The sequence below is a fragment of the Myotis myotis genome, unplaced genomic scaffold, assembly GCF_014108235.1.
Source record: "Myotis myotis isolate mMyoMyo1 unplaced genomic scaffold, mMyoMyo1.p scaffold_m19_p_23, whole genome shotgun sequence".
Lineage (NCBI taxonomy): Eukaryota > Metazoa > Chordata > Mammalia > Chiroptera > Vespertilionidae > Myotis > Myotis myotis.
The window spans coordinates 205,139-231,960 of record NW_023416328.1 but is presented as its reverse complement, the minus strand read 5'-3'; the positions used below and the strand labels follow the sequence as shown (position 1 = coordinate 231,960).

Genomic DNA, 26,822 nt, shown 5'->3' with positions numbered 1-26,822 from the left:
CGATCAGCTGCCTCCTTCACACCCCCTACTGGGGATGTGCCCGCAACCAAGGTACATGCCCTTGACCGGAATCGAACCCAGGACCCTTCAGTCTGCAGGCTGACGCTCTATCCACTGAGCCACACTGGTCAGGGCCATTTTTTATTTTTAAATATATTTTTATTGATTTCAGAGAGGAAGGGAGAGCAAGAGAGAGAAACACCAATAAGAAAGAATCATTGATTGGCTGCCTCCTGCATGCCCCCACTGGGATTCGAGCCCGCAACCCAGGCATGTGCCCTGACTGGGAATTGGACCATGACTCCCTGGTTCACAGGTTGACACTCAACCACTGAGCCATGCCAGCTGGGCTCAGCAGCTTCATTTTTTGCATCTTATTGGCAAACTAGAGGCCTGGTGCATGAGATTCATGCACTGGGGTGGTAGGGTGGGGAGTAGGTCCCTTGGCCCTCTCACAGTCCGGGACCCCCGGGGGATATCGGGCCTAAGCCGGCAGTCAGACATCCCTCTTGCAGTCCGAGACTCCTCACTCCTTACTGCCTGCCTGCAGCGGAGGCATGAGAGGCTCCCGCCACTGCCGCTCCCCCTGTGGGAGCACACTGACCACCGGAGGCAGCTCCTGCATGGAGCGTCTGGCCCCTGGTGGTCAGGGCACGTCATAGCAACCGGTCGTTCCACCGGTTTGGTCTATTTGCATATTAAGCTTTTATTATATAGGCTAGGATAAGGCAGATAAGTACTCTGATTCTGCTGCAGGTGGCCCGGGGGTCACTTTGAAAAGGTAGTAAATAGTGTTAAGAATAACAAACAGCAAGACAGAGGCATGTCAGTAAGACCCATCAAGGGAAGGGAGCTATCTGGCTTCTGGAGGGAGTTAAGCAGCAGCCGGGGGAGGCCTGAAGGACAGAGCAATGACATTAACTAGGGAAGCAGCCTCACCGTGTGGGTGTTGATGATTTCCCCGATGGAGATGTAGATCACGGGCTTGGTGAGGGTCACGAGGTCAGAGTACTCGTCCACATTAAACTTATCCTGCAGCTCTGGGACGTCGCAGGCAGTTTGGAAGAACCTCCTGGAGAGAAACACGAGAGCCAGACCCCGAAGGTGACACGTGTGCGAGAAGCTGGCGAGAGAACATCCCACAAACCTCGGGAGCAAAGCGTTCGAGCGGAAGCCAGTCCAGACAGCAGATTCCGGACAAAGCGCCTCGAGTTCCCTGTGCCCGGCAGCCTTGGGCCGGGGGCTCTAAGCACCTCTCTCCCCGCCCAGGTTCAGTTCTGCCCACAGGAACCGCTCAACCAAACACCTGTGGCACCAGGAGAGCCGACTCTAAGTCGATGCCCTGAACTCACAACTGAATGTTTACTTTACAGATAGTAAAAGTGCTCTCCAGCCCAGCTGGCGTGGCTCAGTGGATAGAGCACCGGCCTGCAGACTGCAGGGTCCCGGGTTCACATCTGGTCAAGGGCACATGCCCGGGTTGCGGGCTCGATCCCCATTAGGGGCGTGCAGGAGGCAGCTGATCCATGATTCTCTCTCATCACTGATGTTTCTCTCTCTCCCTCTCCCTTCTTCTCTGTAATCAATAAAAAAAATTTTTTTTTTAAAGAAGAGACAATTGAAAAGAAAAAGAGTGCAGTGATTTTAAAAAAAAAGAGTATTCTCCAACTCTCCTCTGGTTACAATTCCACAGGTACACATTCTTACTATACATATATTTTAATTGATTTCAGAGAGGAAGGGAGAGAGAGATAGAAACATCAATGATGAGAGAGAATCATTGATTGGCTGCCTCCTGTACGCCCCCCACTGGGGATCAAGCCCACAACCCAGGCATGTGCCTTTAACCGGAATCGAACCCGGGACCCTTCACTCCACAGGCTGACGCTCTATCTACTGAGCCAAGCCAGCCGGGGCAGGTACACATTTTTTCGCTCAAATATCCTCTTCCTCACGCCCTGGAGCTCTGGGCACATCCAACAGCGTCCCACAGTGTGGCCGCCCAGGGAGAACGAGGTGTGGGTGTTAGTCTTGTCTTTACCTTCAGAGAGAGACACACACCTGCAGAGTCTTTCAAGTACCCGGTCCCCTGCCCCTTACCTGAATTTCTGGTAGGACTGGGAGAGGTACTCGTTAATGATGCTTAAGTGCGCGTTATCTCCCAGGAACATCTTGTTGGACGCCGCGTGCTGGAGCATCTTGGCGATGGAGCCGAGGTTGCGGCGCTGGTCGGTGGTGAGCTGGCCTCCGGCCGACAGGTCGATGATGTCAAAGGCATCCGGGGCAACAATGGCTGGATTCATGTACCGATAGTACAGCAGGTTACCAATGATCTGGGGACAGACGACCAAGAAAGCAGGGTGTTAAATGCCGCTCCACCGAGGAAGCCACAAAGGACTCTATTAGCAAAGGAAACCAGAACACACAGTCCTGTGAGGGAAAATGCGCGCTACACACACGGACACGCATGCACGCATGCACACGCGCCTGCTCTCGAGGTCTGACCCTAACAGGACCCAACGTCCCTTGTTTGGGTACGGAGCAAAAGAAAATGAGAAAGAACTGAAAAGCATTACAATGGAAAGGACAGATTCAGGGGGAAATGACAGACTTCACGTCTGTGACTGAGCGCTGCAGGGCATCCTTCACTCTCACATTATGGCAGCAAATACGGCTGCCACCCACGCGCACCTTTCGCTTCCATGTGGGCGGACTTTGATTCGGAGAGGCTAACAAAGGTAGTTAAAATAAATCCTTAAACAGGACCTCGTTAGCACAGAGCGACCTGTCCGACCCCCATCGTGCTCATGCGGGAGAGACGTCACAGGTAGACAAGTTCATGCCTCGGAAATGAAAGTCACTCAACACACGGCTCTTCCGCAGAAGAATTCAAGGACAGTCACAGCATTTCCCCTAGAGCCATCATTCAAAAATACAAAATTAATTCACCTGAACAGAAAGCCTAGAAGCGAGGCCTCACTGTAGGAAAGCACAAGAACTAGGAGAGAGAAGAAAAAAGCGTTCAGGTTAAAAAAAAGAAGGAAAGAAAGGCGCACAGGCAAGTCAGCGTTACCAGCAACAGCCTCAGCGGAAACAGTTGTGCTTGGTCCCGTTCACCTGGCCACCAGCAGAGGGAGCTATTTTCCAGCGAAAAGATAGAAACTCAGAAATTTATCTCAAGACAGGAAGAATCCAACTGGACTTAACTGAGGCGGGCCATTCGAACGCTATAGAAACTCAAAGAGGTGTCATTGACTATTTACAATCACAATCCGTGGCGAGCTATTGCCGAAATTCAGGCTCTCACTAACGGTCTATGGTCAGGCCTCGTATCACTGTTTCCTCAAAGGTCTACCGGAAGGACCGGGCTGCGCCAGCTTCCCGAGTCTTACCTTCAGCAGCTCATCCTCACCAGCATCGGGGAACTTCTCATGCAGCGAGTCCTTCAGCACTTTGGCGATGAAGCGCATCCCGTAGCTGTGAGACGGACACAACGCGTGAGAGGGGCCGGGGAGCAGGAGGGCACTCACGCTGGGCTCTGTCTGGGGTCACGACGGAAGGCACTCACGGGATCTTGTCCACGGAACTGATGATGGCGGAGAGGAACTTGTCTGTCACGGCCCGCATGTTCCTGATGGAGTTGTCGAGACGTGTCTTGACCTCTTCGTGAGCCAGAGCCTGCTCAGGAGTCACGTCATAGGGGAGTTTGCTGGGAAAGCAGAAATTGCCCCCAATGTGGTTAGACCAGAAGCCAGGCAGTGCCTGAGGCAGGGCCACGCATTTCATGAACAGAAAGACCCAGAGAGACTAGGCAACTTGCTCCTGTTCATTGACCTGGTAAATGATGGGGCCGGGATCTGAACTCGGGTTTTCAACTGCGAATTGGGTGCCTTGAATTATGTGCCCGGCACCATGACAGGCACTTGGGATGAATGGTGTATGGGACATGATAGCTTCTCTACCTACCTGGTGGGAGAGACAAACGGGCATTTATTTAAAACATATTGTGCTGTGTAAATGGCTACTTATTTTTTTTTCTTTTTTTTTTTCTACTTATTTTGTATCTACAATCTGGTAATGGATTTATTTTGTATATTGTAAAAAAAAAAAAAAAAAAAGAAAGAAAGAAAACACCCAAAACATACTGTGCTGTAAGTAAGAAGCTGACCATAGTGCTGTGGGGCCAGAGGGGCTTCTACTCAGCCTGGGGGAATCAAGGAGGGCTTCCAGGAGGAAGGGGCTCGGAAAAAAGGAAGAAGGGTCTTCTAGGAAGGAAGATCAAATGCAAAGAAAAGGAAGAGGAGAAATGAGGGCGGGGAAGTAAGCAGGGCCGGGTCACGCAGGGCCCTGAATATAATGCTAGGACGTCTGGACTTTCCTGGAAGCCAGGGAGAGCCATTAGTAAGAACTCAGTAAATACCTGCTAAATAAATGAACATGTTACCTGGTCAACAATTTAATAAAGAGGTTTCTAAGGAAAAACTATTTGAACAATGATTAGCTTGTAAATCAAAGGTCAACTGCTGAGAGAGAGAGAGAGAGAGAGAGAGAGAGAATGAAACACAGGACAAGAAAGGGTGTCGTGGCTACACACCTTGCCTCTCCTGTCTGAGACTCCATCTGATTAACCCACGACTTGTAGATATCCACGGGGTCGGTTTTGATGTTGAGGGATTTGTCGTCCATAATCTCCTTCACAACTGGGGCCAAGATCTGCCGCAGGGCGTTCTGACCCCGAGCGCCACGGTTGAAACTGACAACCATCTTAATAACGGTAGGGTTTCCTGTCACGATCTCTTGAATCTGGTCCACTTTTGACCTATGAAAACATCAGAAACAAACTCAGTTTAAACTACACAAAATCTATGAGCTTAACGATCCCATCTCCTGGACACACATAATTGGAAGGAAGCGGGTACTTGTTATTCCTCTACTAACACTTGTCTAAACACAGAACACCTTTCTGCTGCTGCGAACACGATCGTGGGAGCGTAACCGGGTCCTTTATTAGATAGAAATGTGGAACCTTGGTGTTTGGATCAGCTTCTTAAAAATTATATTTTAAGGAACATCGGCTGGTGGACTAAAGAGCCCGGGGTTTGATTCCCGGTCAGGGCACATGCGCGGGTTGTGGGCTCAATCTCCAGTAGGGGGCGTGCAGGAGGCAGCCGATCCATGATTCTCTCTCATCATTGATGTTTCTCTCTATCTCTCCCTCACCCTTCCTCTCTGAACTCAATAAAAATATTTTAAAAATAATAAAACAAAAAATAAAAAAGATTAAAGGTCAGTCTTTTATTTTTTTTTTATTTTCAAATGTATTTTATTGATTTTTTTACAGAGAAGAAGGGAGAGGGATAGAGAGCCAGAAACATCAACGAGAGAGAAACATCGATCAGCTGCCTCCTGCACACCCCCCACTGGGGATGTGCCTGCAACCAAGGCACATGCCCCTGACCGGAATCGAACCCGGGACCCCTGAGTCCGCAGGCCGATGCTCTAGCCACCGAGCCAAACCGGCCAGGGCTAAAGGTCAGTCTTTTAAAAAAAAAAATTGTATTTTAATATAGAAATGTTCCTAAAATTAATTTAGCAAATTTATTACTTTATCACCTCCCTAGAATCTGCAACAGCACTTTATATTAGTAATTTAACAAGTAGCTCCTTCTTTTGAGTAGTTCACACAAATCACAGCCTTGGCTGAGAGCATGAAGCGTACGATGCAGGCAGCCTGACTGTCCAGCCCTGAGCCTCTGGTTGGGGGTGTGTGTGGGGAGAGGGGGGCCCTCCATACTTGATCTCCTCCTGGAGCGCCGTCTTGAAGAGCCGCAGCAGCAGGTACTCCTCCCGCTGGTTGGAGGCGTAGTTGTAGAGGGTAAAGATCACCGAGTCCATGAACTTGGTGGACTTGTTCTGGGGCATCTGAAAAATCAGCTTGGCCAGATAGGTGGGGTTGGTCTGAAATGAAGGGATTTAAGTCACTTCCAGATAATGTAAAGGCTGGCAAAAACAACCAAGGTTTTATAAACTCGAAGGATCAGAATGTGTGTAAGAAATAGAGAAAATTAAAGAAAGAAAGAAAGAAAGAAAGAAAGAAAGAAAGAAAGAAAGAAAGAAAGAAAGAAAGAAAGAAAGAAAAAGGCAACTCTTTGCTCACCCCTCAGTGGAAATCAGAACTAGTTCCACAGAGATCTATGGGTAAGGTTATCTTATGAAAAGAAAATTAGCTACATTTTTCAGTGCCACTTCCAGGAGCCACTCACCTGCAATAAATAAAACAGGTGCTGATAAGCTTCCAATTTCTCTCTCTTCTCCTTGCTCAAAGCCTTGAGACCTCCCTTCTGTTTATTTAGCATCATCATATCAGACAACTGTTCCTTATTTTTTTTGGTAAGTTTTTTACTGTGGGAAACCACATCCTGTAAACACAAACCAACACATAAATCAAAAAGCTTTCAGAGACAAAGCTGGGCATTGTGGGTCTTCCGCGGCACTGGCCAGTGCCGTGGATCCCTTCCAAGTCAGATGGAGTATCCTGTTTTCAATACATCAGTCAAACACAGTCCTACTCTCATCTTCCTATAAAGAACTTGATCCATAAAAACGTCCACTGACTCAGGAAGCCAACTCCTAGGAATCTACCTGGAAGACAAAACCTTAAATACGATAAAAGCTACATATACATCAAGACGTTCCCTGCAATGTTATCTGTAATAATAAAAACTTATCAAATAGTTGGGGGGAAAAAAGAGGTAAATTATAGTGTATCTTCTATTAGTTATAAAACTGCCATTAAAAATAATATTTATGACTGCCTGGCCGGCATGGCTCAGTGATTGAGCGTCGACCTATCAACCAGGAGTTCAGTTTGATTCCCGGTCAGGGCACAAGCCTGGGCTGTGGGCTTGATTCCCAGTGTGGGGCGTGCAGGAGGCAGCCAATCCATGATTCTCTCTCATCATTGATGTTTCTCTCTCTCTCTCCCCCCTCCCTTCCTCTCTGAAATCAATAAAAATGTATTTTAAAAAATAATACTATGACTTTATCACATGGAAAACATTTTATCCTCTAATATGAAGTAAAAATGTCCGACAGGAAATGATTGTGGGGTGGTGGGCTTACGGATGGCTTGTATCTTTTTTTCTCTATTTTAAATGTTGCTATTGAATTACAGTATTTCATTCCCTCTGTAACTTTTTAAAAGTTTATGGCCTTCAAGGAGAAGGAAGCCATGAGTCAGCAAGGGTGAGGCAGAGAAACCAAAGCAGGACACGCCCCGTGGCCCCGCCAGCTCTGCACACACCTGCAGCGTGATCTTGTTTTTCACCAGCAGTCCGATTTTGATATCCATGAGGTTGAGGTCATTCTCCAGCTGCTGGTTGGAACGAATGAGGGTGATGACCTCCTCCCGCATCTTCATGAGATCCAGCTCCTCCTGGAAATCCTGGTCACTCTGGTCGAGCAGGTGGACAAACTTCCGGACCACGATCATCGGCGGGTCCTCGGCATTGACTGGCGGAAAGACGGCGCGTGTCAGACGAGAACGAAGTTACCAGGACAAGTTCTCAGTCCCGAGGAATGCCAGGGTTATGGATGAGCGCTAGTCACAGGTGTCTGTTTAATTGTGAAATGAGCAAGGACAACCACGAGACACAGTGTTCTCGGTCACGCTATCGCTATGATGTGACAGAGGCTGACACGGTGAAGAACAGGACATGCAGCCACAGGTTAGCAAAGGCGGTTAAATCGCAAGCAGCCCCCGACCCCCAGGCTTGCCTGCAGGAAAGGAAAGAGATCCGTGGAGAATGCCCAGAACCTGAGGGCCTCCACGCCGCCTCCGCTGAGCCACAGTTACTCACTGAGAGTCTTGTAGTCGTCGCGAGCTTTGTTTGCCCGAATAAAAGCCTGGATTTTGATAATGTCATTTATCTAAGGAACAGAGAAGAAATGCTTTTGGTCATTTGTCTGCCAGAAATATCGCAAAACGGGTCCCACCGGCCCTGCTTCCCAAGGGGACTCACGTGATCTCGGAAGTACTGCAGGCGATCTCTATAGCGCTTTCTTGCCTGATGCATCCTCGCCAGGGACTGGATCTGTGGACAAAGGGCCCTGGAAATTACAAAAGTCCTTCACCTCAACACAGGTCATACTGGCACCCCACACGGAGTGGCCCGCCCAGGCTACCGTACCTTCACGACTTCATCTTTATGGGAGCGCAGGTACGCCAGACGGTCCTGATAGGCCTTCTTCTGCTTGTATCCTCTCCACTGAGACTGAAACATCAAATATTACAGTCGACACATTGTTTCCCAGGGAAGAGAGGCAACTCCAACACCTCTCCTCGACATACTGTCCAAGTGCAATTCCCGACGAAGCTCTAAAGAGGACCACGTCTGCAGTGACTGGGGAGTGTGGGCAGAGGCTTGTGGAGAGCACAGTGGCCAGTGTCCACTTCCCTGGTGTGAGCACAGCACGTCACACCTTTTAAAAGTGCCTCCAGCCCGGCTGGCGTGGCTCAGAGGATGAGTGTCCACCTATGAACCAGGAGGTCACAGTCCGATTCCCGGTCAGGGCACATGCCCGGGTTGTGGGCTCGATTCCCAGTGTGGGGCATGGAGGGGGCAGCTGATCAATGATTCTCTCTCATCATTGATGTTTCTCTCTCTCTCTCCCTCTCCCTCCCTCCCTCTCCCTTTCTGTCTGAAATCAATAAAAATATATATATATATATATATATATATATATATATATATATATATATATATATTTATATATATATATTTTTTAGAAAGTGCCCTGCCCTAGTTTGGCTCAGTGGATAAATCATTGGACTGCAGACTGAAGGAAGGGTCCTGGGTTCGATTCCGGTCAAGGGCACGTATCTCGGTTGCAGGCTCCTCCCCGGCCCAGGCCCTGGTTGGGGCTCGTGCAGGAGGCAACCAATCGATGTGCTTTTCTCACATTGGTCTCTCTCTCTGTCTTTCCCTCTCCCTTCCACTTTCTCTAAAAAATCAATGGAAAAATATCCTCGGGTGAGGATTAAAAATAAACAAATAAATAAATAAATAAAAATACCTCCACATACAGTCTTTTATTGGATCCTTACAATAAATCAGTGAGGAAGGGAAGGTAAACACTAGTATCCCCACTCACAGAGGATGAAGCAAACTTAGAGAGGCTCACACCACAGGGCAGTGGGGAGCCCTGAGGCCCAGCTCCAGCCGAATTCTCTCTGCGACATGTGCTACTCGCCAGAAAGAAAACTGCCCTGGGCCGGCAGCTCACCTTAAGCACCGCATGGGGCACTCTGATGACAGTTGCTGAGCCCTGCTCTCGGCGCCCACCCGCGGCCTGTGCACGGGGCTCTGAAATACCTGGATGCAGGTGATGGCGGGAATCTGTTTCTTCAGGAAATTCAACCTGGAGCGGAACTCCTGTCGGACGAGGTACCCGCGGCAGCAAGCCTGCAGCTTGGTGATCAAGCCCTCGTTGGCCAGCCAGAGCTGCTCTCGGTTATACGCAGTTGTCACCCCGGAGATGGAACTCTGAAAGGCACGTGGTCACAGGGAGACAGGCGCAGGTGAGAAGGGACACGTATTTTAACGGTATCATCCCCAGCGCACAAACCAACCCTTCCTGCTTTCTCCGACTGTTCTAGATCTTTGAGCAACGAGAATGGCTTCAGGTCTATTTTTCAGGGCCAGGTAGTTCTCACACCCCAACCAGCCACGGACAAAAGCAACTTGGTCTTCTTTCCTCTCCTATGTACCCACTCATCTGCCCAACACTGACTGTGCCAGGCACCGTGCGTGGGTCATTATTGACAAGAAGACAGAGGAACAGGGGCCGACAAGGGGCTGAGTGCCCAGTCCCAGAAGCCCCCTGGACCGCCGTGGTGGAGGACACGCAGGGAAATGGCCAGCCTGCCTGTGGCGAACAGGTTAAGGTCTAACACAGCACAGTCCAGAGTGGGTTGGACAGTCCGAAAAGAGGGTGAAAATGTAGACTGGGGGAGATGAACAGTAGGTGCATTTAATGAGGAGTTTGAGCAACTTTTCATTTTTCTCTTCTGGGCACCCACGTTTTCTTTAATAAGCACACAATTTGCCAGACTTAAATTCTACAATACTGATGTTTTCCTAATTTAGGCCTTAAGTCACTCCTCCAACCACTAGACAAGTAATTACTCTAAGCCAGGTCATTACGTGGCCTCAATTTTAGGCTAAGGCTTCTGACCACAGGCCTGTTCCTCCAAACACACGTTCAGCTCCTTCCCCGAAGAAAGGCGACCTACCTGGATCTCCTCCCGCGAGAGCTGCGTGGAGTTCTGCACAAAGCCTGGGGGCTCATCCCATCCTCCTTCCTGCGTGTCCAGGTTGTGGTAATAATAATATCCACCTTTCACCCAGTGCTTCACCCACTTGCTGTTGTTGTCGCCTGGTGGACAGTAAAGGAAAGATTAAAAGGGACCCAGAGCCACGCTCCCCACACGCATGTGTCCGATGCGACAGGATGATTCTGACCAGGTTCACCCATCTCCCTGAAGGCCATTCCAAAACCCCACTCCTTGGATTAATGAGAGCAAAGGGGCATCCTAAGTCCCTCTTACATTATGGCTTTGCGATGCCTTTTAGCTCACTCACATCTACATTATAAAAAGAAAATACTGCCCTAGCCGGTTTGGCTCAGTGGATAGAGCGTTGGTTTGTGAACTGAAGGGTCCTGGGTTCAATTCCCAGTCAGGGCACATGCCCGGGTTGTGGGCTCCATCCCCAGTAGGGGGCCTGCAGGAAGCAGCCAATCAATGATTCTCTCTCATCATTGATGTTTCTCTCTCTCTCCCTCTCCCTTCCTCTTTGAAATCAATAAAAATATATAAATTTTTTTAAAAGGCCATATAAAGGGATGAGAATCAAATCTTTATTCCCCTCCTTTTGCAGGGAAACTACTTCTATCTATTTCTAGACTTAGATACTGTAGCAGCTACTGACACCCTATAAAAGATGAACAGTCAAATATTTTTATCCTTCCAGCATTTTCAGGAAATTGACCTTTTTTTTTTTAATTTCAAACTTTTTAAAAAATATATATTTTATTGATTTTGTACAGAGAGGAAGGGAGAGGGATACAGAGTTAGAAACATCGATGAGAGAGAAACATCGATCAGCTGCCTCTTGCACGCCCCCTACTGGGGATGTGCCCACAACCCAGGTACATGCCCTTGACAGGAATTGAACCTGGGACCCTTGAGTCTGCAGGCTGACACTCTATCCGCTGAGCCAAACCGGTCAGGGCGGAAATTGACCTTTTTAAACATAGTTGCCCAAAAGGGGAAAATATTTTTTCCCCAAAAATAGGGATATTATTGCCTCCTTAGGGTATTTAAAATAAGTCCAGATATTGTACTTCTACAGGAAAGTTATCTTTCCCTACAGACTGCCCTTCCCTCTACCTCGCTCCCCTCATATACTCAGCTCCCAGCTTCAGGGCACACAGTTATTTCACCGTAACCCACCTGCTGCCAGTTTTTTCTTCCTGGCTTCCGCGAGGTCACTCTGGTACGTTTCGCAACACTCAGGGATGACTCCGTACAGGCTGACGTCCGGGGAACGGAGGGCACTCAGCGTTTTACCAACATCGCCGCTCTGCACGGCCTCATTAATGGCAAAGATTCCTACGGCAACTACCGAGGAAGAGAACTGTTACCGGAATAGTTTAGGGAGCACCTCCGTTCATACACTGGTTCACCGGGCTACGCCTCCTGGGAAGCTGTTCCCCCCACATGTGATCTCCCTGACGTGACATGGAGCACCTCGTCACCCCGCCCTCCCCCGAGAGAAATAAACCAGCGATACGTACACCTCTGTGCTTCCTGGGTGTCTTTGTTGGACTGCCAGATTCCACCTTGAATTTCATCCAACCATAACACAGCGGACTCATCCTGGGTTTCCTGCGCACCGTGAAAAGCAACATAATATTAAGAGCCATGAAATCAGGGCCATGGGATAAAGGGGCTTCTGAGACTCGATGAGATGTGGAGGAAGTTTCAAACACGTGAGACATATGGAATAGTCAACTGGAAGAAGCAGTAATAAAAAAAACGGTGAAGCCCGGCCGGTGTGGCTCAGTGGTTGAGCATCAACCCAGGAACCAAGAGGTTGCCAGTTCGATTGGTTGTAGGCTCCATCCCTGGTGCAGGGCGTGCAGGTGGCAGCCGATCCATGATTCTCTCTCATCATTGATGTTTCTCTCTCTCTCTCTCCCCCCCCGCTCTGAAATCAATAAAAATATATTTAAAAAAACAAAAGACCTTCTGACTTAAAAAAAAACAAAACACTACAAGACATGCATAGAAACAGGAAAGCCTGGCCCAAAAAGGGAAAGCTGACAACCGAAATTGTCTAAATTGATCCTGGTAGGCAGAGACTTATATCAGCTATTTTAAATATGTTCAAAGAACTATAGGATATAAGAACAAGTCTCACCAAAGAGAGAATGATCAACAAAGAAATCAAAATTATTTTTTTTATAAAAAGAAGACTCAAATGAAATTTGGGAGTTGTAAAATACAATAACTGAAATTTTTAAAAAATTCCTAGAGGGACTCAGCAAACTGGAAGATTAGTCCACTGAAATGACCCAGTCTGAGGAACAATAAGAAAAAAGAATCAAGAAAGCCCTAACCGGTTTGGCTCAGTGGATAGAGCGTCGGCCTGCAGACTCAAGGGTCCCAGGTTCGATTCCAGTCAAGGGCATGTACCTTGGTTGTGGGCACATTCCCAATGGGGGGTGTACAGGAGGCAGCTGATAGATGTTTCTCTCTCATCGATGTTTCTAACTCTCTATCCCTCTCCCTTCCTCTCTGTAAAAAATAAATAAAATATATTAAAAAAAAAAGAATCAAGAAAATGAACAAAGCCTCAGAGAACCGAGGACACCATCGATAATATCCATATATGCATAATGGGATCCCCAAGACAAGAAGAAAAAGAGGCAGAAAAAAATACATGGAGGAAGTCTGAATCGACCTATAACAAATATAGAGATGGAATAACAATCAAAACATATCCTGCAAAAACAAAGCCCAAAACACAGGACCACACGGCTTCACTGGTGAATTCTACCAAACGTTTAAAGAAGCTAACACCAATCCTTTACAAACTCTTCTAAAGCAAAGAAGGAGGCGGCAAACTTCCCAATTCATTCTATGAGGTCAGTATTACCCTGATACCAAAGCGAGACCCAAAGATACCACAAGAGAACTACAGGTCAAAGTTAAATGAAGACCTTTTGCTTGATAAATTTGGAAATCAGATTATTTTTAAAACCACTTTCAAGAAGGCCCAGACATAGTTACAAGCTAAGCTGAGGCCTAAAAAAGGCTATTCCATCTAATGTGTAGTCCACCCAACCGGACCTGGCAGTGTTAAGCAAATTCCCTCTAACACCACCCCCGTCCTCTGTAAAGTTATTCCACAGCAAACGGAAATGCTTCAAACTCTAGTCACATCCTCTAACAGCTTAACTCCCACAACCCTACCAAAAGGCTCAGAGCATGAGAGCAGGTACAAGTTAGAGCCTTAATCTAGCTTCCTTTTTTAGACATGGAACCTGGTCTAGTTTATTTTCCCAAAGTCCACTTCTCTGTCAATCAAACGTAAGATTCCTTGTGGACTTATATGGCAGAAAAACAAACATCACCACTGGGGTCTATACAGAATCACTATAGCCAGGCCCCCAGTTAGAGACTCTGAATGAGCAGAAACAAGAGAATAAATCTTAGGAATCTGCATTTTAAAAATAACTTTTAAAGTGTTCTGATGATCAGCCAAGTTTGGGGAGAACTGCCCAGCCGGCATGGCTCAGTGGTTGAGCACTGACCTAGGAACCAGGAGGCCACGGGTCAATTCCGGATCAGGGCACATGCCCGGGTTGTGGGCTCCATCCCCAGTGTGGGGCTTGCAAGAGGTAGCCGATCAATGATTCTCTCTCATCATTGATGTTTCAATCTCTCTCTCCCTCTCCCTCCCTTTCTGAAATCAATAATACATACACACACACACACACACACATATTTTTAAAATATATTTTATTGATTTTTAAAAAAAATACATTTTATTGATTTTTTACAGAGAGGAAGGGAGAGGGATAGAGAGTTAGAAACATCGATGAGAGAGAAACATCGATCAGCTGCCTCTTGCATACCCCCGACTGGGGATGTGCCCACAACCAAGGTACATGCCCATGATGGAATTGAACCCGGGACCCTTAAGTCTGCAGGCCGACGCTCTATCCACTGAGCCAAACCGGTTAGGGCTATAAAAATATATTTTAAAAAAATGTTTGGGAAGAACTGATCCAATTGATCCCAAGTTGATTATCGGAGACAGAGACCTCCATTGATAGCTTCCCCACAGCCAACTGCTTCTCACCTGAGTGAGTAACATCATTGACCCCTTTGTCTCAATTTCCTGGCTACAAAACAGGAGTCATGATTCAACCCTCACCACAGGATCAACTGACACTCAGCATATTAATATGCCTCTTATATGAAGCATGGTACTGGCTGCATTTACATGATCAGGACATGGTGATGTTAACTACTGTACTCTGATGACAAGGGAATCAAAGGAGATTTATCAACATCATCATATCACCCACAACTCCTCCACCCCTAACCCATGGGGGTTGGTGTACAAAAGTTGCAATCACACAGATGCCTTGTTCTGTTTTTCTATCTTTGGATTCCCAGAAAGAATCTAACCGCCTGAATTAAGAATTTCCTTCAGCTCTTCGCTTGCTATGAGAACCTCACTGGAGGGATCTTCTAAGTTTAAAAAAAAAAAGTTGTGGTCCTCCCTACATAATTGCTGTTAGTTAGGAAGAACTTAAAAAGAGACTAATGACAATTAGAGAAACAGAGGTAACGATGCTTTCATCACGCAACTGATATCTGAGGGCCGACTACACACAAACTAACTCCCGGCTCAGCAACAGCATAAACAGAGGCACAAATCCTGTCCACTTCTTCAACAAACTAGCCGAGAGGCAAGACAAACTTTTTAAAAGATGGGTTCGTGTTACAATTGCTTTGGGAAACTTTTATGTTCAGAGCAGCATTATTCCAATTGCCATAAAGTGGAAACAAGCCATATTTCCATCAACTCATTAATGGAACAATATTGCAAACAATGGAGTATTATCCGACAATAAAAAGAGATAAAGTAACCCTAGCCGGTTTGGCTCAGTGGATAGAGCATCGGCTTGCAGAATGAAGGGTCCCGGGTTCGATTCCAGTCAAGGGCACATGCCCGGGTTGTCGGCTCCAATAGGGGGCATGCAGGAGGCAGCTGATCAATGATTCTCTTTCATCATTTTTTTTTTCTCTCTCATCATTGATGTTTCTATCTCTTTCTCCCTCTCCCTTCCTCCCTGAAATCAATAAAAATATTTTTTTTAAAGAGAGCTGAAGTAGTAACACATGCTACAACTTGGATAACCCAAGCTAAGTGAAAGAAGCCAGTCACAAAGAACCACATGCTGCATTATTCCATTTATACTGAACGTCCAGAACAGACAAAGAAAGTAAACTGGTAGCTGCCTGGGGCTGGAGAGATTGAGGAGACATGAGGAGCGGTGACCATGAGTGCTGGGTTTCTTTTGGGCATGATGAAAATGTTCTAAAATTGGTCATGGTGATGTTTGCACAATTCTGTGAATAGACTAAACACCACTGAATTGTACACTTTAAAGTGATGAGCTGTATGGTAAATGAATTATATCTCAATACACCTGTTAAAAAAACACACAATCCTCTGTGGCATGATGTACTAAAACTTACATGTATCATCCTACATAGTAAAAGCCTAAAATGCTAAATGTCCAGTTGTCCATTCAACCAATCAAAGCATAATATGCTAATGATATGCTAAGGCCTCTCAACCGCTGGCTATGATGTGCACTGACCACCAAGGGCAGTCGACCAGTTGACCAGTCGCTATGACATGCACTGACCACTAGGGGGCAGGCAGATGCTCTGACCAGTAAGTTAGCTTGCTGCTGGGGTCTGGCTGACCGGGACTGAGCAAGACGGGCCGGACATGCCCTGGAGCCCTCCCACGGTCCCTCCCTGGCTGGCCAACCTCCCGTGTCCCTCCCCTGTCCCGATCGTGCACCAGTGGGGTCCCTCGGCCTGGCCTACGCCCTCTCACAATCTGGGACCCTTCGGGGATGTCAAAGAGCCTGTTTCGGCTCGATCCTGCTCAATGCAGGAGCTGCTCCTGGTGGCCAGTGTGCTCATTGGCTGATGAGTGGTCATTCCGCTGTTTGGTTGATTTGCATATTAGGCTTTTATTATATAGGATTAATTTTAGAGAGGAAGGGAGAGGGAGAGAGAGATAAAAACATCAATGATGAGAGAGAATCATTGATCAACTGCCTCTTGCATGGCCCCTACTGGGGATTGAGCCTGCAATCTGGGCATCTGCCCTTGGCCGGAATCAAACCCGGGATCCTTCAGTCCGCAGGCCAACACTCTATCCACTGAGCCAAACCAGCTAGGGCTGACTTACGCATTTTTGGGTCTTATATTTCAATGCAGAATTTACTCAGAGACAGGGAGATGTGTTGACGAACAACAACAATAAAAAAAAAATAGCCAAATGTGTAAAATAGCAAAGCTTCCAAGAGACAGAGTCTATGTCCCTCACCCCTGTGTGCCTACAGAGCTCTGAGCGTGAGATGCCTGGGAACAGTCCCTGAGGGATCAGGGGAGGAGTCACTCCTGTATCTTGGTGCTTGGAGGGAGGAAGTTCCTGGAACAGAAGCGACCCTTCTGATGCCACTCACCTGGGCTTTCTCTCTCTTTGCTCGGATCAGCGTGTCTTGGTAATGCTGGGCCACTCCTGCCAGGACGCCCTCCAGTTTGGCTGCAGGAATCTGCAGGGCCTGCAGGGTCTTTTGGGCATCACCTTCGTCCAGGGCTTCATTAATTAAGCCGATGGCTAAAATCCCTGAAGGGGAAGAAACAAAGGTCATTTCTTTAAGAAATTCCATAAACAAATCAGTCTGTAAACATGCTAAGTACACATAAACCCACCCAAGCATTGCCATGATTCAAACCATAATTTGTCATCCATAATATTGAGCAGCATGGTCTCTTTAAATTTAGTGTTTATGTGTGATTGCTCTCACTTAAAAGTGTGAAGATTTTGCCCAGCGGCATGGCTCAGTGGTTGAGTGTCAACCTATGAACCAGGAGGTCACGTTTCGATTCCCAGTCAGGACACATGCCCCGTTTTCGGGATCCATCCGCAGTGTGGGACATGCAGGAGGCAGCCGATCAATGATTCTCACTCATCATTGATGTTTCTAGCTCTCTCTCCCTCTCCCTTCTTCTCTAAAATCAATAAAAAAATATATATTTTAAAGTGTGAAGATTTTGATGAAACTGGCTTTATAGTATAGTTTTCAGGTACATTTCAAAGTGTAGCATTAACCATTCTTGACTTACAAAAAGTCAGAGTTCAAGGGATCTTAACCAGTCACCTAATTCATATTATTGTAGGAAAAAGAAGAGACTTAAGGATCTCTTCCAAGATCACACAGCACAGAAGTGGCAGACGGAGGACCCACGCCCGGGGCGCCCTGCTCCACGCAAGGCTCTTTCCACTAAATCAGTGGAATGTTTCTCACAAGGAACACAAAGTAAACTGCAAACGTTCACTCCCATGGCATCTGTCAGCTGTGCTACTTCAGTAAGGGCTCTATTGTGTAATCAAAACTTTGGCTGGTCTTTCTCCCTCGTTCCTGGAAAAGGGCCTCTAGACCAGGGGTTCCCAACCTTGTTTTGGCCACGCCCCACCTAAGCACCTCTAAAATCCTGACGCCCCACCCCTGTGACATAGAATTCTTATTATTCAAAAAGTGAGCTCCTATTCACATGGAGGAAGCCTCAAAGGCCATGAGCTTGGCCTAAACAAGCTTCCAAAGAACATGGCATCCATGAGAGAGAAAAATGAAAGAATGAAAGGACAGCTGAAGTACTGAGGAAGACATCACTAAGAAATTGTTTTAAAAAATAATAATATGACGTGATATAAAAAATAGCAAATAAAGTTCCAAAACATATGAGAACTGAAATGCATAACTATGTCACAATATATGAGGCCCCTAGAACCATACGAAATGCAAAAAATTCATTGTTAATAATTCATTCTCGAATTGCCCCCCTTAAAAATCAAATTGCCCCCCTTAAAAATCAAATTGCCCCCCTGTGGGGCGTGTGCCCCACGTTGGGAACCACTGCTCTAAACCCTTAGAATTTCCCAAGTGACAAAAATAACTTAGTCATTCATGCCAGGCCCTGGAACCACCCCTGAGTGTACGCTAGCCAGGTGACTTCCGGTGGGCCCCTAGGTAGTTTCAGGATGGGGGCTGGCCATGCTCGAAAGGCCAACCATGTGATTAGAAGACTGGGTGGGGCTTTGAGCCATGTGATATGTTAGCCCAGCCTCCCTATCTCCAGGGAGGGAGGTGGTCTGGAAATGAAGTTCAATTACATGGCCAATGATACAAGCATCATTTGTCTGTAAGGAAGCCCCGATAAAAATGCTGGCTCCCCGAAGCTCAGGTGAGCTTACCTGGCTGTGCTACACATCAATGTGCTGGCAGCGGGCACAGCCTGAGGACGCCCTACCTGACATCGCCCCATAGATCTCTTCCTTTGGTCGGTCCTGATTTGTATCCTTTCTAATAAAACTAGAATCATAAGTAGAGCACTTCCCTGAGTTCTGGGAATTAATCTAGATATTACTGACCCTGAGTGGGTGGAGGAAACACCTGAATTTATAGCAAGTTGTTCAGAAATGCTGTGACCTGAGAAGTCCAGGACTCACAGCTGACGCCTGAAGTGGCAGGACCGTGCCCTCAACCCATAAACACACCCCAACTCCAGGAGGTTAGTGTCAGTACTACTTGTTATCATAGCACTTAAAAATAAAAAAACCTGCCCTACCCGGTTTGGCTCAGTGGATAGAGCGTCGGCCTGCGGACTCAAGGGTCCCAGGTTCGATTCTGGTCAAGGGCATGTGCCTTGGTTTTGGGCACATCCCCAGTGGGGAGTGTGCAGGAGGCGGCTGATCGATGTTTCCCTCTCATCGATGTTTCTAACTCTCTATCCCTCTCCCTTCCTCTCTATAAAAAATCAATAAAATATATTTTTTAAAAAAAATTTTAAAAAAATAAAAATCCTGTTCATCTTCTGAAAAAAAATATATATATATTATTTTTTATTTTTTTTATGTCAGAGAGGAAGGGAGAAGGAGAAATAGAAACATCAATGATAAGAGAATCGTTGATCAGCTGCCTTCTGCATGCCCCCTACTGGGGATCAAGCCCACAACCCGGGCATGTGACCTTGACCGAAATCAAACCCGGGACCCTTCAGTCCGCAGGCTGATGCTCCATCCACGGAGCCAAATCAGCTAAGACCATCCCCTGAAATTTTTAGTTATGACCTACATACCTCATGATAGCAGTTGCCTGGTGTTTTGAAAATAATATCCAACCTTAGCTTTTGAGTTATACATATATTTCAATTTTCAAAATCCCCCCCAGGAGTCATGGTTAGAACCAGCTCATGGCATCACGCCACCTTGCACCGTGACACTTGAGGGGATGGGAACGGACTACTCACTCTCGTGCTCCTCCTGCACCACCAGATTCACGTGGTCCACGCAAGCCTGGATGTCGTTCCACGTAATAAACTCGTTCTTCTCTGCATGTGCCTGGTCCTTCAGCTTCATTAGCTCATCCAGATACCTGCCCCATCCCCCAATAACAAAGACAATGAAGTGCAACAGAATCAAAGGGACCTTCAGGATCACTGTGGGTGACAGGAATGAGAAGACGTGGGGGAGGAGGGGGGGGCAATGAGGGCAAGGGAGGGAACAGTGGGCAAAGTATCCGAGAACACAGACAGTTAAGGTACCCCTCAGTTTGCTATATTCTAGAGGCCAGTTCAGGGACTGAGTTACCTTAAAGAGAATGTGAACATGGAAGGGTATCACCTATTTATTCTTAACAGCCTCTCAATTCCAAGTAAGACCAACTCTAGAAGCAGAGAGAGGCAGCCGCTCCAAGGTAAGGAAATAAGGCCACCCACCAGCTAGGAAATGTAGGGGGAATGATGTATCAACAAGTCATCATTCGGCAGCTCTTACTGAAGCACCGATTTAGGCAAGGATTATCAAGTGGGGTCCAACGTACTGGGCCAGTGGTTAATGCGGAACTGCGCATGTTGCTGATGCAAAAGGTGCAAAGAGATTATGACCTAGTGAGAGATATACACAGGCATCCGCTAGAGAGAAAAACTGTCCCCTAGAGACCCATCTTAGCATTGTTAATGGCAGGACAGTAGATTTCACAGGAGTCTTGATATGAGAAAATGTGAAACACATACATTACCAAAAACGTTCAACTAAATCTCGACATGCCTTTAGACGTAATTTCCAACTTACAGGAATAAGACAAGTCTTCGGAAGCACCCAGAACCAGATGATGGGGCCTTTTATAGGACAACTGGCCCCATCTCTCTGACAAATCAGTGTCGTGAAGAAAGGGACAATTCTGGACTCAAAGCCACCCAAGGGACACAACAGAGGTAGTAACACATGGACCCGGACCGGGTCCCGGTTTGAACAAACCAGCAGTTTGGGACAAGTGAGGAAGTATGAAGGTGGACTCCATTCAGAGGATGTTCCAGATTATTATGGCTTTTGTCAGAATATATGAGAAAGTACAAAATGAATCGAAATAGAAAAAAAAAAAAAAAAAAAGATGATCACAGCGACCGTGAAGAAAACCAGAGTTGACGGCCGACCCACACGGAGGTTCCAGCCGTCGGAGGATCCAGGCCGCTCGGCACCCACCTCTGGCAGTTCTCCTCCTCGATGTTGGTCAGGCCCGTCACGGAGCTGCTCAGCTGCTTCCACACCGTGTTCATGTCTCCCGACTCCAGGGCCCTGTTGATGAGGGCCACGGACGACAGCATCTCCACCGCCACGGAGAGCTCGGGGTGGGTGAGGCTGTGCTGTACAGAGGGCGAGAGGGGCACTGAGTGAGAGACGCGCAGGAGCACCACGGGGTCTACGTTTCTGGTGAAAAAACTCGGTGTCCCTAACTACACCACAATGTGGGTGTTCAATTCCCTCCCACTGCTTTCTGCTTTGTTTTGTGGTTGTTGTTTTTTTATTGTTTTAGAGAGGAAGGGAGATGGAGAGAGAGAGAGAAATATCAATGATGAGAATCATAGATCGGCTGCCTCCTGCACGCCCCACACTGGGATTGAGCCTGCAAACTGGACATGTGCCCTGACTGGGAATCAAACTATGATTTCCTGACTCATAGGTCGACGCTCAACCACTGAGCCATACCGGCCGGGCCCTCCTGTTGCGTTTTGCTCACAAGCAGGGCAGGCCCAGCTCACTTACTTCAGGACTCTGCTGCTGCAGCGTCGCCAGCTCCTTCTGGTAAAGATCAGCAGCAAATGGATACACCTGGGGCAGCTGGGCTTCGGGGTTCATTAGTTCCAGAACCGTCTTCTCAGCCACGCCCTTCTGGATGGCAGTGTTGATGGCCGCCACGGCTGCCAGCCCTGGTGGAGAACGGGGTTAGAAACACAGCTGGCTGAGGGAGCCCGAGGGGAAGGAGAGGCCAGCTGTCACAGAGCGAAGGTGCGCTCCGAGGAGGACCTGCCACCCAAAGGGGAACTCCTGTCTTTAGAAAGCGGTCTCCTTTGGATGGGGGTGAACTGTAGGTATGCGGACTGTACCGGAACAAAGCCTTTATTAAAAGCAGCCTCCTCACCTAGACCTTCTTTCTGCTCCAAATCACCCACAGCCAGCACTACCCTCACCCTAAAACCTCCTCCTTTGCTGCAGCTGCCAGTAAGGCACCAGCTTCTTCAGCTGCCACTCAGCGCTCTCCACCGTCTCCCCGAGCCTGACCGTACCCCACCCAGCGCCAAACACCTCCAGACACCTGATCCCAAGCACTGTCCTTCCAGACACCTCTCACCTGCTCACACTCCTTCCCCCTGTTGCCCGTATTAGCACACTGTGGACCAGTAGTTTCATTGCTAGCTTTACCCAGTGGCCAGATAAGTTTCTACTGAACAAGTACAAAAAGCGTTTCACATAAATGTTAAAGGCCATTGCATTTTGAAGTTATTTATTACCTGTCCTGACAAGCTACTCTCTTTTTAAAGTAGGATGCTTTGTAAAACACTGAATATGAAGCGAGAATTCTCGTGATCCGTCCGCAATGTGTTAGGAACATCCTTCTCTTTCATCCTCCAGATCTCACCCGTCAATCCCCGACTCTCACCTGCTGCAGGCGTTTCCCTGACCAGCCGAGGTGCTTACTCGCTGAGGGGAGCCACCGTGACAGGAGGAACCCCACTGTCAGAGGCGCCTGGTGGTGGATTACGGCACGGAGGCTGGGGTGGCGCAAAGGGTGACCTCAGACCCCCAATGACATGAAGCCTCTTCCCTCCCCTCCTCGGGAGCCCAGGAGCCCAGCCGGGGGGCTTACTTCTCTGGTACTGCTGGGCGGCGCTGTTGGCGGCATCCACCGCAGCCTGGAGCTCCTCCTTCTGCAGGGCATCGGCCTGGCCACTCTGAGGAGAGCAAAGGACACTCATGTCAACAGGGCTCCGGCCTCTGCCGCCAGACCAAGTTCTCCTCCCTCCGCAGCAGTCACCGGGACAGAGCGCCGCGGGGCCAGTGGCAGCCCAGCCACGTCGGGGGGAGAGCGACTTTCTGGATACCAGTCCATTTAAAGAGATATTTTGTGAGAAGTATCAAAATGTCCTGAGATAAAATGGTTACAGAATCACTAGCACATGTATGCTACTCACTCTGGCCAATACACGCTGGGAGTTTGTAAAATGTATGAGAAAGCCCCTCATATCTGTTCTGAAACCTACCCCCGCCCCAAAAAGAAAAAACAGTCACACACAATCTGCTGTGCAGTGAGCAACTCCCCAGTGTTGGCCAGAGGAAATAGTGAGGTGCAGTTTTTTAAAGCAGAAATTCCTGAAGTGAGAGTGTAAAATACTCAGGTTTCCCCGATGGTTTTGGTGGGGGAAGAAGGGGAAGGCTTCAGGTGAAGGGTGGTTAGATGGGGAAGGTGGGTATCGCCTATTTTCAGGGGATTTACAACTCTAAAACCAAACACAGCTGAAGACAATGTGTATTTTACCTGAGGACATTTTATTGATTGATTTATTTTAAAAGACAGCTCTTTCTTTTTAAATATATCTTTATTGATTTCAGAGAGGAAGGGAGAAGGAAAAACAGAAACAACAATGATGAAAGATAATCACTGATTGGCTGCCTCCTGCACGCCCCTTACTGGGGATCAAGCCCGCAACCTGGGCATGTGGGCATGTGCCCTTGGCTGGAATAGAACCCAGGACCCTTCAGTCCGCAGGCTGACGCTCTATCCACTGAGCCAAACCAGCTAGGGCTACCTGAGGACATTTTAAAATCTAATTTAACCCTGGCCGGTTTGGCTCAGTGGATAGAGCGTGGGCCTATGGACCAAAGGGTCCCAGGTTGGATGCCAGTCAAGGGCATGTGCCTTGGTTGCAGGCTCCTCCCTGAACCAGGCCCTCGTCGGGGCTCGTGCAGGAGGCAACCAATCGATGTGTCTCTCTCACATTGATATTTCTGTCTTTCCCTCTCTCTTCCACTCTCTCTAAAAACCAATAGAAACACATCCTCAGTGAGGATTAAAAAACAACAACAAAACATAAATAAACATCTGAGACAAAACTGTGAACTGTGAAAACTAAGGCAAGGTTGATCTTTTATTTTAAATTATTACATTACATCAATCAACCTCATTCTATGTTAGTATCCCATTAAAAAAATTTAAAGCTGGAAAAAAAGTCTCTATTAAATTAAGTTCTTAGTTAAAATAAGTAAATAAATAAATAAAAACCTAATTTCTATGCAGGAGAAAAGGTTACACTAGAAAAAGATGGCTCAGAAGTGTCTTTAACATGACAGCACGGGTTCAGGCGGAGGTGCACCCACCCTGCAGGTTGCACCCAGGTCTGCTCACCTGTCGCTTCTGCTGCCTGTCACTCAGGAGCTGCTTCAGGTACCAGTCGCTGTTCTGCTGCTGCAGCCCACGGAGGCCCAGCGCTGGGGACTGCAGGATCCGGAACAGGGCCAGGGCGCTTCCCTGATCCAAAGCCAGGTTCACGTTTGCTAATGCAGAAAACGCTGCGGAGGGAGAAGGCAAGCGCTTGAGAAAACACTACGTTAACATTAACAGCCCAGGAGAGTTTTCCTTCCCCCAAATCAACCTCTCCACTCAGATTAGGGAGCAGAATCAGGCCGCCTTTGTTCTGGGCCGGCACAGCCGCCTAAGATCTGGGGACTGGAAAGAACCTTGAAGCCATCGAGCTCCCAGGGGCTCCTGCCAGGCTGCTCATCAGAGGTAACAGATTCCTGGAGCACGCAGGCCCCGGGCCTATTTAAAAGCTTCCAGATGCAGACAGCCTGGCACCACTGTGGGGGCCAAGTCAGAGGCACCCATCGACACGAGTACAGGCCTAAGTTCCCTCTGAAACGCCGAGTGGTTGTCTGGAGCGAACTACTAAACAGGAGAAGGTCTCCCACAGAAATGGACCACATGTTTGGACAATTTTGTTCCAAAAGTATTGTTAAGGGAGAACGAAGAGGGCAGGGGAGGGTCAAGGATATGGTGACAGAAGATCAGACTTCGGGTAGCGAGCACACAATGGAGTATGCAGATGCCCTATGATCAAGTTGTACACATGAAACTTATAAAACGTTATTAACCAATTATTACCCAAAATATTTAATTATGAAATTTGAAAACTGGCCCGGCCTGAGTGGCTCAGTGGTTGAGTGTTGACCTATGAACCAGGAAGTCACAGTTAGATTCCTGGTCAGGGCACATGCCCAGGTGGCAGGTTGGATCCCTAGTAGGGGACATGCAGGAGGCAGCCAATCAATGATTCTCATCATTGAAGTTTCTCTCTCTCTCTCTCCCTCTCCCTTCCTCTCTGAAATCAATAAAAAAAATATTTTTAAAAAATTGTGTGGTTTAGTCTATCTGTGCTATGGGAAATTTGAAAGGCGTGTATATTATGAGTTGGAATAGGTACTATGGTCAGATTTAAACTGGATCTTGAATACCGGGTACAATTAAGATTAGAAAAGAGATAAGATATGAAGGCCTTAAGTAGGGAGATCACATGATTTTTTTAAAAAAGCATTAATAATACTAATATTTATTGGGGACTTACTAAGTACCAGGCAGTTTACATACATAATCTCATCATCTGCATGATTCTATGCTCCAGGTGCCCAATGCCACACCGCTGAGGAGGACAAGAGACCAAACCCCAGGTCTGTCCAACTCCAGAGCCAGGCTCTTAATGAGCCATGAAATGAACAGAATAAACACAGGCGATGACTGCGTAAATGGGTCTCCATGGAGTTGTATGCTAGGCTCTGCACAGGGTCTGGCAAGTCATAAGGAACCAATGCAGGCTCTTGGGCAGAAGAGAGACAACATGAAAATAACACTTTCAAGAAATTAATTTTCTCAAAAAAGAAATTTCTCAAAAGTGTGCAACACATATGCAAATATCAATATGAATAGTACAATCTCATTTGTGCTTAAATATGTGTTTTGAAAGGGACGTGCATAAAAAATCAATAGTGGCCCTAACCGGTTTGGCTCAGTGGATAGAGCGTCGGCCTGCAGACTGAGAGGTCCCAGGTTCGATTCCAGTCAAGGGCATGTACCTGGGTTGCAGACACATCCCCAGTAGGGGATGTGCAGGAGGCAGCTGATCGATGTTTCTCTCTCATCGATGTTTGTAACTCTCTATCCCTCTCCCTTCCTCTCTGTAAAAAAAATCAATAAAATATGTTTTTAAAAAAATCAATAGTGGTTATTTCTAGGTGACAGGGATCTGGTTTTTTGTTTATTGTTTACCTCTAGATAACTTGTACTAGTCTCTAAAAGAAAAACAAAGCTATTACTGTGCATTACTTTAAAAATAAAAAGAATAAAATTGCTCTTCAGGGTTTTTTACATGTATAACACAGGGTGGAAGAGTGAAACAAGCCAAAATGATCAGTCTAGACCAGTGGTTCCCACCCTTTTTTGCCCACGCCCCACCTAAGCATCTCTAACGTCCTGAATCCCACCCCGCCACCCCCCCATGGCATATCATTCTTATTATTCAAAAAGTGAACTATTCATGTGGAGGAAGCCTCAAAGGCCATGAGCTTGGTCTAAACAAGCTTCTAAAGAACATGGCATCCATGAGAGAGAAAGATAAAAGAATGAAAGGACAGTGGAAGGACTGAGGAAGAAATCACTAAGGAATTGTTAAGAAAATAATAATATGAAGTGATATGAAAAATATAACAAATGAAGTTCCAAAACATATAACAGAGAACTGAAATGCATAACTATGTCACAATATATATTTACAGACTGTCTATGAGGCCCCTAGAACCATAAGAAATGCAAAAAATCCACTGTTAATAACTCAAACTGCCCCCTGTTGGGCGTGTGCCCCACGCTGGGAACCACTGGTCTAGAAGCTACAGCAATGAGAGCGGGTGGGGTGAGGACCCGCCTGAAGACAGCGGCAGCTAAGAGAAGGCACGAATACAAAACACAGTCACAAGCAGCAGTTCCTAAACAAGCCCACTAACGCCGACAAGAAACAAACTAAGTCATCCGTCCAGAGCAGATCAACACTC

The 26,822-nt window shown here is 47.2% G+C and overlaps 1 protein-coding gene across 2 annotated transcripts in view; it reads right to left on the bottom strand.

The window, feature by feature from the left end:
• The window catches only part of IQGAP1 (IQ motif containing GTPase activating protein 1), a 100,580-nt gene that overhangs the window by 18,566 nt on the left and 55,192 nt on the right, over positions 1-26,822 (bottom strand). For both annotated transcript variants that reach the window (XM_036355820.1, XM_036355821.1), the window contains exons 10-30: positions 24,130-24,293; positions 22,594-22,678; positions 21,492-21,655; positions 20,931-21,091; positions 19,697-19,821; positions 16,849-17,012; positions 11,860-11,950; positions 11,516-11,683; positions 10,295-10,437; positions 9,375-9,545; positions 8,190-8,273; positions 8,022-8,093; positions 7,860-7,929; positions 7,304-7,512; positions 6,264-6,419; positions 5,795-5,958; positions 4,595-4,819; positions 3,569-3,709; positions 3,393-3,477; positions 2,101-2,333; positions 940-1,072 (exon numbers count right to left, since the gene is read on the bottom strand). In XM_036355820.1, the coding sequence (XP_036211713.1) occupies positions 940-1,072; positions 2,101-2,333; positions 3,393-3,477; positions 3,569-3,709; positions 4,595-4,819; positions 5,795-5,958; positions 6,264-6,419; positions 7,304-7,512; positions 7,860-7,929; positions 8,022-8,093; positions 8,190-8,273; positions 9,375-9,545; positions 10,295-10,437; positions 11,516-11,683; positions 11,860-11,950; positions 16,849-17,012; positions 19,697-19,821; positions 20,931-21,091; positions 21,492-21,655; positions 22,594-22,678; positions 24,130-24,293 (3,008 nt within the window). The remainder of the gene's footprint in view (positions 1-939; positions 1,073-2,100; positions 2,334-3,392; positions 3,478-3,568; positions 3,710-4,594; positions 4,820-5,794; positions 5,959-6,263; positions 6,420-7,303; positions 7,513-7,859; positions 7,930-8,021; positions 8,094-8,189; positions 8,274-9,374; positions 9,546-10,294; positions 10,438-11,515; positions 11,684-11,859; positions 11,951-16,848; positions 17,013-19,696; positions 19,822-20,930; positions 21,092-21,491; positions 21,656-22,593; positions 22,679-24,129; positions 24,294-26,822) is intronic.